We start from the raw sequence: 12,916 nt of genomic DNA on the forward strand, positions 1-12,916 counted from the left end.
TGGGTTGCCTTCACTTTCACCCTCTCCTCTGGGGCTCTGGCAACCTGTTTTCCAAGCTCAGCCTGCCACAAATAGCCAAAGTTAGGGGGCTGTGACCCACGAACAAGCCTGTGATTCTGAGCAACAGCCAACACCCAGGGGCCCAGCGCCCTCTCTTATACACCGAGTTTCCAGCAGGCCAGGAGAAGCTGGACTCCAGACCTCCAGATCCTGGACCAGGATGCCTAGGAAGATAGCCTGACCCTGGCTTCCCGGGGCACAAATGTTTTCTTTGAGAAGTCTTTGGGTGGTTATCACCAAGCTCTATGGGAAAAGCTTGGGGAGGTGGGGGGGGGGGGGAGGGCAGCTGAGATCCTACTGAGTTTACACAGGCCTTGCACTGGATTGGGAAAACTCAAGCATCACATCACATCGCGTCGTGTACCACAGCTCTGGGAGAACTTCTCTTCTGACAACCGCTCCCGTTCTCTCTCAGCTCTTGTCCTGGAGAGAAGCCCTGTACCATGTTACCCCCAAGCCTGGACACATCAGCGTTACCCTCTCTTGCTTGTGCCTCCATGGAACTACTGGGAAATGGATGGGTGAGCCCACCTCGGCCACTCTTCCACACCAGACAGAAAGTTCATAGAGAGATGGAGGCCTCTGTGCCCATCCCAGGCCACCCCTGTACCTACTGTGTCTGGGGAACCTCAGCAGGGATCTGTGGCACGTCCCAGGAGCGGGAGCGCCACATCTGCCTCAGTGCCCCCGGCAGCTCGGCGTCTTTCGTCCCCAGCACCTTCGCGGGGCCCAGAGCTGCAGCCACATCGCAGCCTCCCCGGGCGCTGTGGCCAGCCCCCAGTGCGCTCATCCTGCCCAGCGACTCTCTTCCTCTTTCCGCACTTCCTGACTGGGGGGGTGTGGGGGGGCTACTAGAGGCCGGCTGGAGGATCAAGCCGAGGACCACAGGGCTTGTCGGCGCCTTCCGCTGACTGGGGCAGAAGCCGAGCAAGGGCACAGAGCTGCATGGGAGTGCAGGGGGCAGGTGGGGACAAGCCCAGTCTAGCAGTCAAGAGACAACCCCAAGCAAGAGTCAAAAGCAGCCAGGCAGCCAGTAGACCTGCCTGGGCTGGAATCTATCTGCACCCCAGCTCCAGTATGCCTTTCCTTTCCAAATAACTTCTCTGAATTTCCTCTCTTGGACCTGCTAAGGTCTCTGGGTTTCATGACATTCCCCCAGGCCCACTGACTCCAGGATATGCTCTCTCTTAGCATCTTGTATGCACCATACCATCCAACAGAGCTAGGCACACAGGGTGTGTTGAAAAGGGCAGTGGACGGAGCTGGAAGACACCAGCTCATGTTCAGTCTCTCCCCTCTGCCAGCAGTGTGACTTGGACCAGGTCATAAATCTCCTAAAGTCACTTTACATTTTTTTTTTTTTTTTTGGAACAAGGCTATAAACGATAAACCAGTGCCTATGTTTGTCTGAGAGCTTTGGGGAGCCTCAGTTTTCTCATCTGTAGAATGGACTATAACTTGGACTCATTGGGTTGTAAGTGGATTAAATAAGAGGTGAAAGAATTTATAGACTATTTGGGAAATATTTATTGGTGCATTGTATGCATGGGGCACTGTATTAGAGCAAGGAGCTAGGAAGCAAGTTTTACCTTCCTGGATCTTACACCCCGCGAGGGAGAAGAGAGTGACAATCAGGGCGACTGGGCAAGGAGGTGACATTTGAGAATAGACCCAAATGAATCATGAGAGTGGACCATGTGACCATCAGGAGACCAGCACTGTGGATGGAGAGAACAATAAAGCTTAGGTCCCAAACAAGGAAGAAGCGTTGTAGCTGAAGAACTGGGAGGCAGGAGGATGCTAGAAGGTCTGGGAAAATGCCCTGAGGCCAGACCGCCCTGGAGAGTGAGGCTCCCTGGGAGGTTAGCAAATGGTAAGAGCCAATGCTCACTCCTTATTCTCCAGGCTGCCTAGGGAGGAGACTGAACCTTCCTCCGGCATTCTTTCATAGAGCAGCTTTATAATTAGCTCTTTAGTTGTGTGTGTGTTTGTTACTCCAGCGAGACTGTGAATTTCTTGAGGACAGAAACAGTGTCAGTTCAGTTCACAAAGCATGAACGCTGCAGAATCCGCTGTCAGTGCTGCATGACCTCCATGCTGGGCGTCACCCTTGTCTCCTTGTGACTAGAACATAGTAGCTTTCAATACCTTACCTGATGAATGCGTACCTTGAATAATTAATACTCAGCCTAATAAGCACTCCTGTGCCAGAAACTTACTGAATATAAAATTATCTCATTGAATTCTTTAATGACCCTATGAGGTATAGCTTGTTATTTTCCTCTTTTTAAATAATAATAAAAAAAAATGAAGCTAGGCCTTTAGTTTTATTACTTGGGAAGCCGAGGCAGGTGGATCTCCGTGAGGGCCAGCCTTCTCTACTTATCAAGTTCCAGGCCAGCCAGAGCTACATAGTTAAGACCTGCTCTTAAAACAATACTGGACAGTAGTGGCGCACACCTTTAATCCCAGCACTCAGGAGGCAGAGGCAGGCGGATCTCTGTGAGTTTGAGGCCAGCCTGGTCTACAGAGAGATTTCCAGGACAGCCAAGGCTGTTACACAGAGAAATCCTGTCTCAAAAAAACAAACCCAAAACAAACGAACAAACAAACAAAACAACAACAAAAAAAAAACAAGGCAAAAAACAGAAACAAAAAACCCAACGACAACAAAACACACACACACAAAATTACATTTATTTCTGTGTGTTTGTATATATGCATGTGTGATGTGTGTGTATATGTGTGTATACATGTATATATGTATTTGTGTGTGTGTGTATGTGTGTGTGTGTGTGTGTGTGTGTGTGTGTGTGTGTGTACTTGTGGAGGGCAGAGGACTGTTGGTTCTCCCCTTCCAGCAAGTGGATTCTGAAAATCAAACTCAGGCATTACGCTTACAGCAAGTACCTTTACTCTCTGAGCCATCTTGCCAGCCCTGTTTTCCTCCTTTTATGTAAGGAAACAGAGTCACAGAGCTGCCAATCTTACTAGTCTAAGATCTTCTTGTATTAGGATTAAGTAAAAAAAACAAAACAACAACAACAACAACAAAAAAACACAGACAAAAAAGAATCTAGCTGCCGGTGGTGGCACACCCCTTTAATCCCAACACTCGGGAGACAGAGACAGGTGGATCTCTGAGTTTGAGGCCAGCCTGGCCTACAGAGTGAGTTCCAGGATAGCCAGGACTACACAGAGAAACCCTGTTTCAAAAAAACACAAACCAGACAACCAAATAAACCAAACAAAGACTGACCCTGGGTCGAAGATACCTCATTGCCTTTCTAAAGTCTGAGTGCATGGTCAGGCTCTGCACCCCTTTTTCCAACTGATGTCCCTTGAACACGAAGGAACACATCACCTCTGAGTCCTTCAAGATGGGCTCTTTGTGGTGAGGTCTATTAGAGACTTTACCCACCAGGCCAAGGTCTATTCTAAAAGGAGGCTGTGGCAAGGCCCAGCCTTCCTCTCCCAGGCATTCTGCAAGCAGCTCCGGCAGTTAAACAGAGGAAATGGGGCTGGCCTTGTTTTCCATCTGGACAGCAGAGAGCAGGAAACGGTGTTTCTGGAGGGGAAGCCAGGCCGGCCTGAGGTTTTGAGTTGCAGGGTAACCATGACTATGCAGCCAAGGCCACTTGGGGCTCACACTATACACAGCTCTCAGTGCTAGCTCTGCTATCCAGGTTGGGTGGGGAGGACAAGGCTGAGAGAGGCAGGTGTACAGGGCTGGAGAAGATGCCCTTGGTAGTTCTTAGGACATGTGTCAGCACTGGGGAGCTGGGGACCCCTCAGAATCCACCCAGGTGCACGCAGGAAGAGGAATCTGGGTAAGAAAATTATTCTGGGCTTTGCTGAAGCCCCTGAGGATGAGGTGTTCTACTTTCTGTGGCCTGGATGAGCAAGTGGGAGCTGGGGAAAAGAAATGTACCAGGCCACCACATACTCAACCCACGACCTGGACATCCTCTGCCCTCAAAACCTGCCAAGTCTGCCTCCTTGGTCTGACTTTCAGGCTCCTTCTATCCAGACTTCACTGGCTTCCTTGCCTCCTTGCCCAGGAGGGCATTTCCCTGTGGAGGTATTCTTTCAGCTTACATCATGCAAGGGATGCTTCTGTAATAGATGCTCAATAAACAAAGTTTCCCTATTTTTTCGTACTCTCTCAATTGTGGACCTGACCCCTGAATTTCATTCTGTCTGTGCTGCTGGATGCATTGTCTTGCTGTCATGGTGGTCCTTGCCATTTTGTCAAATGGAATCTTCATCCTTCAGACCCCGACCCAAGCAACAGAGCTGGGAAAGTGGAAAGAACCCACTTAGCTCACACCCCAGCCCTTGCTGTGTAACTCGGCACTCACGACACGACTCATTAACCTTAAGTTGGACTTGATGACTCCTTTCTATTCTATTTTATGATATTTATGTATTTATTTTTGCAGTCCCAGGGATGGGGATTGAACCTAGGTCCTCTTGCATGCCTGTGTTCTACCACACTAAGCTATACCCCTCAGCCCTGCACTGGGCGACAGGGTCTCAGGCCCATGGTAACCTCGGACTTACTATGCATCCAGTGCTGCTGGTGACAGATGGGAACCAGAAGCTCCTCCTGGGTGGCTTCATGAAAGTATGAACAGAAGTCAGTCTGGATGTGGAAGGGGTAGGACTCTTCCACGGGGGCAGGGGAGACAGCCCCAGCATGGGCAGCTTAGCAGTCTAAGGTGGTTCTCCAGACCCTCACCATTTGGAATCCACTCTGGCTCCGTCGGACCCCCACACTGAAGGTAAGAGGGGAGCTTGGCTGGTTCTCGCTAGGTTCAGCAGGTTCTGCCTCTAGAGACTCCCTTTTGCCCCCAGTTTGGATTATACAAAACCCCCAGGGCAGGACAGGCAGGTTCACGACAACCCTCCCACATCCTGGGTAGTCTCAAGCTGGGAATACAGAGAAAACTTCCAGAGCCCCATCCCCCCCCCACTACCCCTCCCAGATACCAGCACTCAGTATGGAACCCAAAGAAAAGACCCTCCAGGATGAAAGGCTAGGCCCTCGGAAGCACACAAGGCTGGGGGTTTTGGAATGAAACAGATCAGATTATGTTTCAGGTTGTGTGGTCTTAAGAAATTGCTTGACTTAGCCGGGCGGTGATGTTGCATGCCTTTATTCCCAGTACTCAGGAGACAGAGCCAGGCGGATCTCTGTGAGTTCGAAGCCAGCCTGGTCTACAGAGTGAGTTCCAGGAAAGGCGCAAAGCTACACAGAGAAACCCTGTCTCGGAAAAAAAAAAAAAAAAAAAAAGAAAGAAAGAAAGAAAAGAAAAGAAAAGAAATTGCTTGACTTTTTCTGAAGCTTCATAGATTGTAGATTGTGTCTTCAGGGAACTCCAGCCCTGCTCTGGACACCACCTTCCCCAGTCATCTGTGGAGTTCAAAAGCCGGGAATCTAGTCCTGGTCTCTTCCCAACTCCCTTCCGGGACACTAGAGAGGTTTCCCAGCCTGCACTGGCCCTTGTCCTTGGACCCTGACCCTTAGGGCTCTTCTGAATGTCCTGTTATGAAAATGTACGTCTCAGACAAAAACAAGAGACTTTGTGGTGCCCTCACTTCTTTGCAGCACCCCTGGGAACCTCCTCAAAACCACAGCTACCTCTCAGCAACCTTGGACATACCCAAATGGCTTATGCCATATGGCATTTGAGGGACTGGGGACACATCCCAAACTCCTTATGTCAAAATGAAGTCTGATGAAACCCTCTTTCCGACCGCCAACTGATGCTCGGAGGCCTTAGACTGAGTCTGCTCCCGCCTCTGGAATCTGCGGGCCCTGCCCTTTCCCTCCTTCTTCTGCGGGAACCTCCAACTGCAGGAAGGAGTTCCGGTCACGGCCTGGCCTCCCGCTCTTACAAAGGAAGGAAAATGGACGGACCCCCGGCTTCCGGCTTCCTCTGGCAGCGGTCCCCTCCCTCCCCCTGCTCCAGCTCAGTTCTCTGCCCCCGGTTTTTGCATTTTTAATTCGGGACAGAATGTGATCTCTCTCAAGCTTCTTGCTTTATCCTGTTGCTATTTAAATTACAAATCGGCCCCATCTCCCTGTCACTCTAGGGTTATTTTTAGCTTCTGGTAAATAGCAGCAGGGAGAGTAGGATCAGGTGCCCCTCCCTCCCTCGAGGAGCTGTGTCCCCGCGACTGTGTGCCCGCCGCAGGGGGCACCCTCCCTGCCAACTGGCGCCACTAGCGTCCTGGGAGGGTGGAGGAATACAGGGGCAGTGGGGGCTGGGTCATGGTCAGTTCCTGCTCTTAGCGGCGGCTGCCTTTGCTATCCTCAGATCCCACTGCTTAGCCTTGCTCAGAGCCAGCTTCCACCATCCTTCCTGGACCCCCCTAACCCGTCCAAACCTAGGGAAGATCTAGCCGGCGGCGGCGTTTCACTACTTCCCCTGGAGTCAGGATCTGTATGCCCGCCCCTTGCCTGTGTCATCCTTCCAGCCACACTATTGAGTGGGTGTCATTGTTCCCATTTTCCATACGAGGAAACAGGGTTAGAGGTGAGAGCGTCACAACTCAGAAGGGTCAGAGCTGGCTTCCACTGGGCCTCTCAGCCCCTAAGCCAGAGTGCATATCTCACTTGGAACGCAGGAACCACACCTTAAGTCTGTGCTCAGGTGATGGATGATGCATCAGAATGTTTCCCCTGTGCCTGTGCGGTCCCATCTACCGGATCAGGGGTAACAAGTCACGGCTCCTGGGCCTCATCTGGCCCAGTGCCTGATTGTATAGGATCCTGCGAGCTATGAATGGTTTTTCCGTTTCTCGAAACAGGAAGAAACCAAAGAGTAATATTTTGTGACCGTGAGATGATACGAAGTGTAAAGTTCAGGGTCTCTAAGTAAAGCTGTAGAGGAAGCCGGGCACACTTGCTCGTTTACACGTTGTCTACGACTACTTTTGCACCACTGCCAGGGCCGAGGAGCCATGACAGGGAGCTCATGACTCGCAAAGCCTGAAATATTTGCTGTCTGGCCTTGAACAAGATCCTTTCGTCAAGGAAAAAGACCGAGCCCCATCGTGGGGTCAGGCAGCCTGTCGGCAGGGCCGGAACTCCAGGGCCATGACAGCATCTGTAGAGGGACACCTCCCGCCAGCCACACCCAGCAGATCATCTCTGTTTTACTCTCTTTTATCCAGAATCCTTCTTTTTGACTTCTCCATAGGTGAGACCAGCGGTTTTCAAACTGGCTGAACTGCAGAATCATACATAGGAGGAGTTAACAGATCTGGATGCTAACCCCAGTTGGAGGGGTTGGAGGATTCCAAGGTAGGGTTTAACAAACCATTCTATTGTCTCATTCTTTCTTGATGTCTTACCAGGGATTGAACCTAGGGTCCCACCCATGCTAGGCAGGCACTCTGTCACTGAGCTACAACTTCAGCCCTAAAAAGTATTGTAGGGGGCTGGAGAGATGGCTCAGCAGTTAAGTGTGCGACTGGTCTTGTACAGGACCCAGCTTTGGTTCCCAGTACACACATGTTGGCTTACACCCACCTGTAAATCCAATTCCAGGGCGTCTGACCCCCCTCTTCTGGCCTCTCTAGGACCCCATACACAACTGGTGTGCAGGTTTACACACGTGCACATAAATTTAAAAAAAAAGTTTTGTTTTTTTTTTTAATTCATTTTAAGCCGGGCGGCAGTGGTGCATTCTTTTAATCCCAGCAGAACCAAGCGGATCTCTGTGAGTTCGAGGCCAGCCTGGTCTACAGAGCGAGATCCAGGACAGGCACCAAAACTACACAGAGAAACCCTGTCTCAAAAAAACCAAAAAAAAAAAAAAATCATTTAAAAAGACATCCCCAGGTGATGTGGTTTGGCTGCTGGGCACAACACTAGAGGAGTTCACAAACAACACATCCAGCATCCCTCACACCTTTCTGCCTTCCTTAGCCACCTCTCTTGAACCCAACTCTAACTGGTTAGGACTCCTTCCAGTGTTTGGGGAATATACCTCTCCCCAGTCCAGACACAGACGTGAGACAGGAGCGCTCTATATTGGGTCCTGCCTTTTTGATGGGGATTTACTGGAAATCAGGTCCCCTTTAACCCAAACAAGGGCCTCCCCGACTCCAAATCTAACTGGCTCTGTTTTCCCGCCTGTGGTGACTCTGGGAGGCGACAGGAGCTATTTCTCAGCAGGCCCCTCCTCCCTAGAAGGTCCTGCTGAAAGCCCCCCCCCTCCCCCGTGGTCCTGACTTGCGTCAGGAGCCGCCCGCCAGGCCTCTGTTCTGCTTCCGCCCGCACCCCCTCTCTTGCCCTCATATTTCTATGCCCCCGCACTTCTGCCTGAAAGCCTTTTCTCTCTGTGAAGGGCTTTCAGCTGCTTTTCTTAGCAACTCCTCACAGCAGGACTGGAGGTTTAGCTGCGAGCCAGAGCTTTATGGAACTGTAGCAAGCAGAGGATGTGAAAAGGGCCACAGCGGGCCTGAGCTCCTGACAGCCCTGGGACAGCTTGGAAGAGGAACAGCAGCACGGGTCAGCAGGCCTCTCAGGCCTTCCCACGCGGCTCTTCCACTGCTGCCTCACCACCTCCTCCTTCTCCTTTCCCTCCTCCTCGGAAGGCTCAAAGGGCCCAGAGCTGCTTCCTCCTTCCTGGTAGAGGCCCTCCTTGCCTTAATGCCTTGCCCCGTTCTAGTGCTAAGACTAGACCCCTGGGTGACCTCAGCATGTGAAGAGTATCCTGCACAATCTCTCCTGCCCTGGTACAATCCTCAGAAAAAGAGACCCAACTTGGGTACTATGCATCCTTGATGGCCAGGGGCCTCCATTCTGGGATGTGGAGGGGCAGTCAGTCCTCACAGCTGCCTCCCAACCTGCTGTGTGTGTTCATGTACACATAGTATCTTCTATGTTGCTTCTTTAATGATGCTCCGTTCACTGTTCTCCAAGCCTCTATCCCACCCTGGCCTCCTTTCCAGCAGAGATGCTACATGTCCCTGACTTGCATCTAGGGAAAATCCTGGTGTGGTGCTTTTTGTATGAGCCCAGACAGCTAAGCATAGGTGTGTCTTTGACCAGATCTCCTGACTCCCAAAGCAATAATATTTCTTCCAGGATTCTGTATGCTCTGCAGTTCCCCCAGGGGCACTTTCAGGAACTCCTCTAGCTCAGCCAGAGGCCCTGGGAGATGATACTTTCTTCTTAGCAGGGCTCTGGAAGACCTTGGTAATGGAGCCAAGCATGCTCATGATTCTCAGAGTGCAGGTAAGACCTTTGGGAATCTAACCTATTTTCCATTTCCTCTGAGCATCCGGATCACTTCGGGATGGTGGTTAAGATCTCTCTCCATTCTCCCTCAAGTGGTGGAGGCCTAATGGTTTCATAACCATTAAGGCCCTTTCAGCTCTCAGGGACGGGCCAATTATGGTCCTTCTTCCCAGAAGGTGGGAGGAGAACCAGGGCAGTGTAAGACACACCCAAGCTCCTTGGGATTGCCAGACTTGTCTCCTCCTATCAGGCTAATGGCTTTAAGGGATGCAGATGCACATTGGGATGTCCCTACTGGACCCTCCAAAGAATGTCACTCTGTGCCAAGGGCTTGATGGGGGAAGCAAGTCCTAGCTGAGGATGTGGTCCATGAAGTGAAGGGGAAATCGAGGACTGCCCATCTCCTCCCTTCCATCTGGGCACCACCCTTGTTCTGAGGAACAGTACCTTTCCTCACAAGCATCTCACTCCAGGTCATTACAGTGGACTCTGGGGGCCACTCCAGTTGTTTCTGCCAGGGGCCCCTTTAAACAGAGGTGGCAGGACCAGAGAAGTGGGATTTTATGTAGGCAGCTGATAGATTAATTAAGATGTTGAATGGACAATGGGGGTGGGGTGTCTGCTACTGCAGATGCTCATGTAGACCTGCTGTGATGTAGGGGGCTTGGTAGGAATATCCTTCCCCATTTCTGGGCAGTAGGTTTCCAGCTGTTGTGACAGAAAGCTCCTCCTGTCCACCAGTTCGTGCTCAGCACAGGGGCAGCCCACAGGAGGGCACAGGGGAGGGAGGCTGAGTGCACAGGGGTGCCTGCTCCTTCTGGAAGAAAGGCCAGAAGAAGGCTCTCCTCTCCTCAGCCCATAGAGGTTTGTAAGGACCACGTCTTGGTGGGCTTTCTCCTAGAACAGAGACACAGCACTAGGCACACAATTGTCACTCAGTAGTTAGATGCTGAATGAATAGAGCTTTCACAGTTCTGGAAGGGAGGGTACTCCTGCACCCCTTCTGGATCCCCAGCCCCTACAGCAGGACCAGGCAGGCGGCAGGTGGGCGCGTCGTGAATGCTGCTAGTTCAGTGCTGGTCGTGGGATGGTCCCCGCGCCGCGTCCCCTCGGTCCCCATCCTCCTTACCTGTAAGACACCTGCTTTCGGAGGTGCATCTGGCGGAACCGCTCTTCCACCAGGGGTCCGGCAGCCACACTTCGGGTACCCTCGGGCCAGGGTTGAAAGACCTCGGCCTCCTCCCCGCGCCGGCAGCGCCGCCGCACCACCTCCTCCTCCACAGCCCGGCCGCCGGCGGCCCTGTCCCCGCGCGGTCCTCCTCCCCCTGGCCCCTCGGCCATCCTTCAGCGGCCTGCGTCTGTGCTCCCAGGCCTGGCGGGGATCCCACCAAAGTTCAGTCTCGAGCGCTACCGGGCCGGGGGCGCGGAGCAGGGAGCAAGGCAAGGAGGAGCTGGGTCTTGCACGTCTGTCGCGACACTGCTCCCAGACGACAGAGTCCGGGAGCTGCGGGGCGCCGCGCCTGAGAAAGGCCAGCGGGGATGTTCCTGAGCCCTGGGGAGACTGTGTCCTTGGAAGGGTCGGGATGCTGCGTGGGGCGCTGCCGGGGCGAACCCGGGACGGCCGGAGCCCGAGGACGAGCACAGCCAGAGCCTTGTAGTTGCCGCCGCCTGCACCGGAGTGTCACCTTAGAAACACTCGGCAGGCCGTGGGGTCCGAAGGGAGACGCTGCCCTGGCCCACCTCTGAGCCCCTGCCCTGGCGCTGGTACCAGCTGCACGGCACCTGCCAATCATCGCTCCACCTGTCACTCAGCCGCAATGATGCACCCCCCCCCCCTTCTGTCCCGCGTTTTCCGGCTTTGGCATTCGCTGCTGCTGTAGGCAGGTGGGGGGGGGGGGGCGGACAGGGGCGGTGACACGAGGCAGCTTTAACCCTGTCGGCGCTGTGGGAGTTTAGAGATCAAGTTGGACTTGAGGAAGGGGCACAGGAAACACACAGCTTACATCAATCTCTAGGTACATCTCGGAATTGTGGGGACACCATCTCCAGTCCAGGCCTAGAGCTCTCAGGACCAGGGCTTAAGCTGCACCAAGTTGGGTTGTGTGTAAAGTCATAGCTCCCAACCTTGGGGTGCTCAGCCTTCTGGAAGTCCTCTAAGTTGCTGGATTCAGGGTATCCCAGACAGCTAAATCAGTACCTTCTAGGACAGAAGCTGTTAGGTGAGGGGAGGAGCCAAGGGACCAAAAAGAAGAACTAGAGATTTCCCTGGGGTCCATACTGGGTTTCTCTGGCTTCTTAGTTCCATGTCTGTGTTTGTATCATCTCCTCTTGGGTTTGGGGGTGTTTTCCAACTGAACATTTCGTTTGGACCATTGCAGGAATCTGGGTGAGGCCTCAGATCTAACGTCTATTTGTGACCCAGACTTTATCTTTCTGAAGTTGACTTGTGACCACAGATTACCCCTCTGTTCAGTATTTAATAGCTGTCCTTTTCCTGTACTCCAGTCTGGTATTCAAGGCCCATATCCCAGCATCCAGCCCTATCCATCCATCCATCCATCCATTTACTTGTATGCATTTTATTCTGGAACTGGTATCAGTTCCTCCTCCTCCTCCTCCTCCTCCTCCTCCTTCTTCTTCTCCTTTGATTTTTGAGACAGGGTTTCTCTGTGTAGCTTTGCGCCTTTCCTGGAACTCACTCTGTAGCCCAGGCTGGCCTCAAACTCACAGAGATGCACTTGGCTCTGCCTCCTAGTGCTGAGATTAAAGGCGTGCGCCACCACCGCCTGGCCTGGTATCAGTTCTTCATAGCATCATTTAGGTTGTCCGCTCCACCTGAAAGTCCCTTCTATGACAGATTTTTAAATTCTGAGGCTCCCTCAAAAGTTTTCCAATATGGCTCCTCACTTGGTCCAGCTGACCGGCTTCTTCCTAGTCTTCCTTGTCCTCTGTGCAGATGTCTAGTGTGGTCCGTCCTTCATTCCCACTGCCTGTGAGTGTGGGAAAGTGGGAGAGGCCAGACTCACATGGGTAGAGAACAGGCTTTGGGGTTCTCTGGTCTTCTGCATCCTGGTTCTATGCCTTTGCTTAGGTTATTCATCGCCTGGGTTCTTTGTCTCTCATTAGGGAAAGAGCATCCATCCTTCAAAGCCCATTTCCAGAGCCGTTGTCCCCACACATCCCTTCTTGATGTTTCTCTCTTCTCTGGCCCAAGCAGATTTCATCAGGCCTACCCTGCACACTCTAACAGTAGCTACCATCTCCTTTGTCCCGAACCACATCCTTGGGTGGTAGGTATTATCACTTCCTCCATGCTGTAGAGAAGGATTCAGAAATGACATTCAATGATTTAGTTGCTCAAAATAGCTCATGATGAGTGGCAGCGCACTTGGATTTAAATCCAGGCCTCTGGTACCAGCACCCATGTCTTTTTCCCTCCACCGATCTGCTGTGGCACCCTCCCTTCTCTCTACTCTGGAAACTTCCAAAGATCTGCTATCATTTTGCTTCCCACATCTTAGCGGCCCAGCAAGCCCCTTTTGGATAAAGGAATTGGATTAAACTTCCTTGGCCGTAAAGGAGCTTTCTCCCCAAAGCCAA

General features: G+C 52.3%; 1 protein-coding gene across 1 annotated transcript in view; it reads right to left on the bottom strand.

The window, feature by feature from the left end:
- The window catches only part of Dgkz (diacylglycerol kinase zeta), a 32,090-nt gene extending 31,240 nt beyond the window's left edge, over positions 1–850 (bottom strand). The window contains exon 1 of the mRNA XM_059260949.1: positions 675–850. Within this exon, the coding sequence (XP_059116932.1) occupies positions 675–850 (176 nt within the window). The remainder of the gene's footprint in view (positions 1–674) is intronic.
- Between the last annotated feature and the right edge of the window lie 12,066 nt (positions 851–12,916).

Source organism: Peromyscus eremicus, chromosome 4, assembly GCF_949786415.1.
Source record: "Peromyscus eremicus chromosome 4, PerEre_H2_v1, whole genome shotgun sequence".
Taxonomy (NCBI): Eukaryota; Metazoa; Chordata; class Mammalia; order Rodentia; family Cricetidae; genus Peromyscus; species Peromyscus eremicus.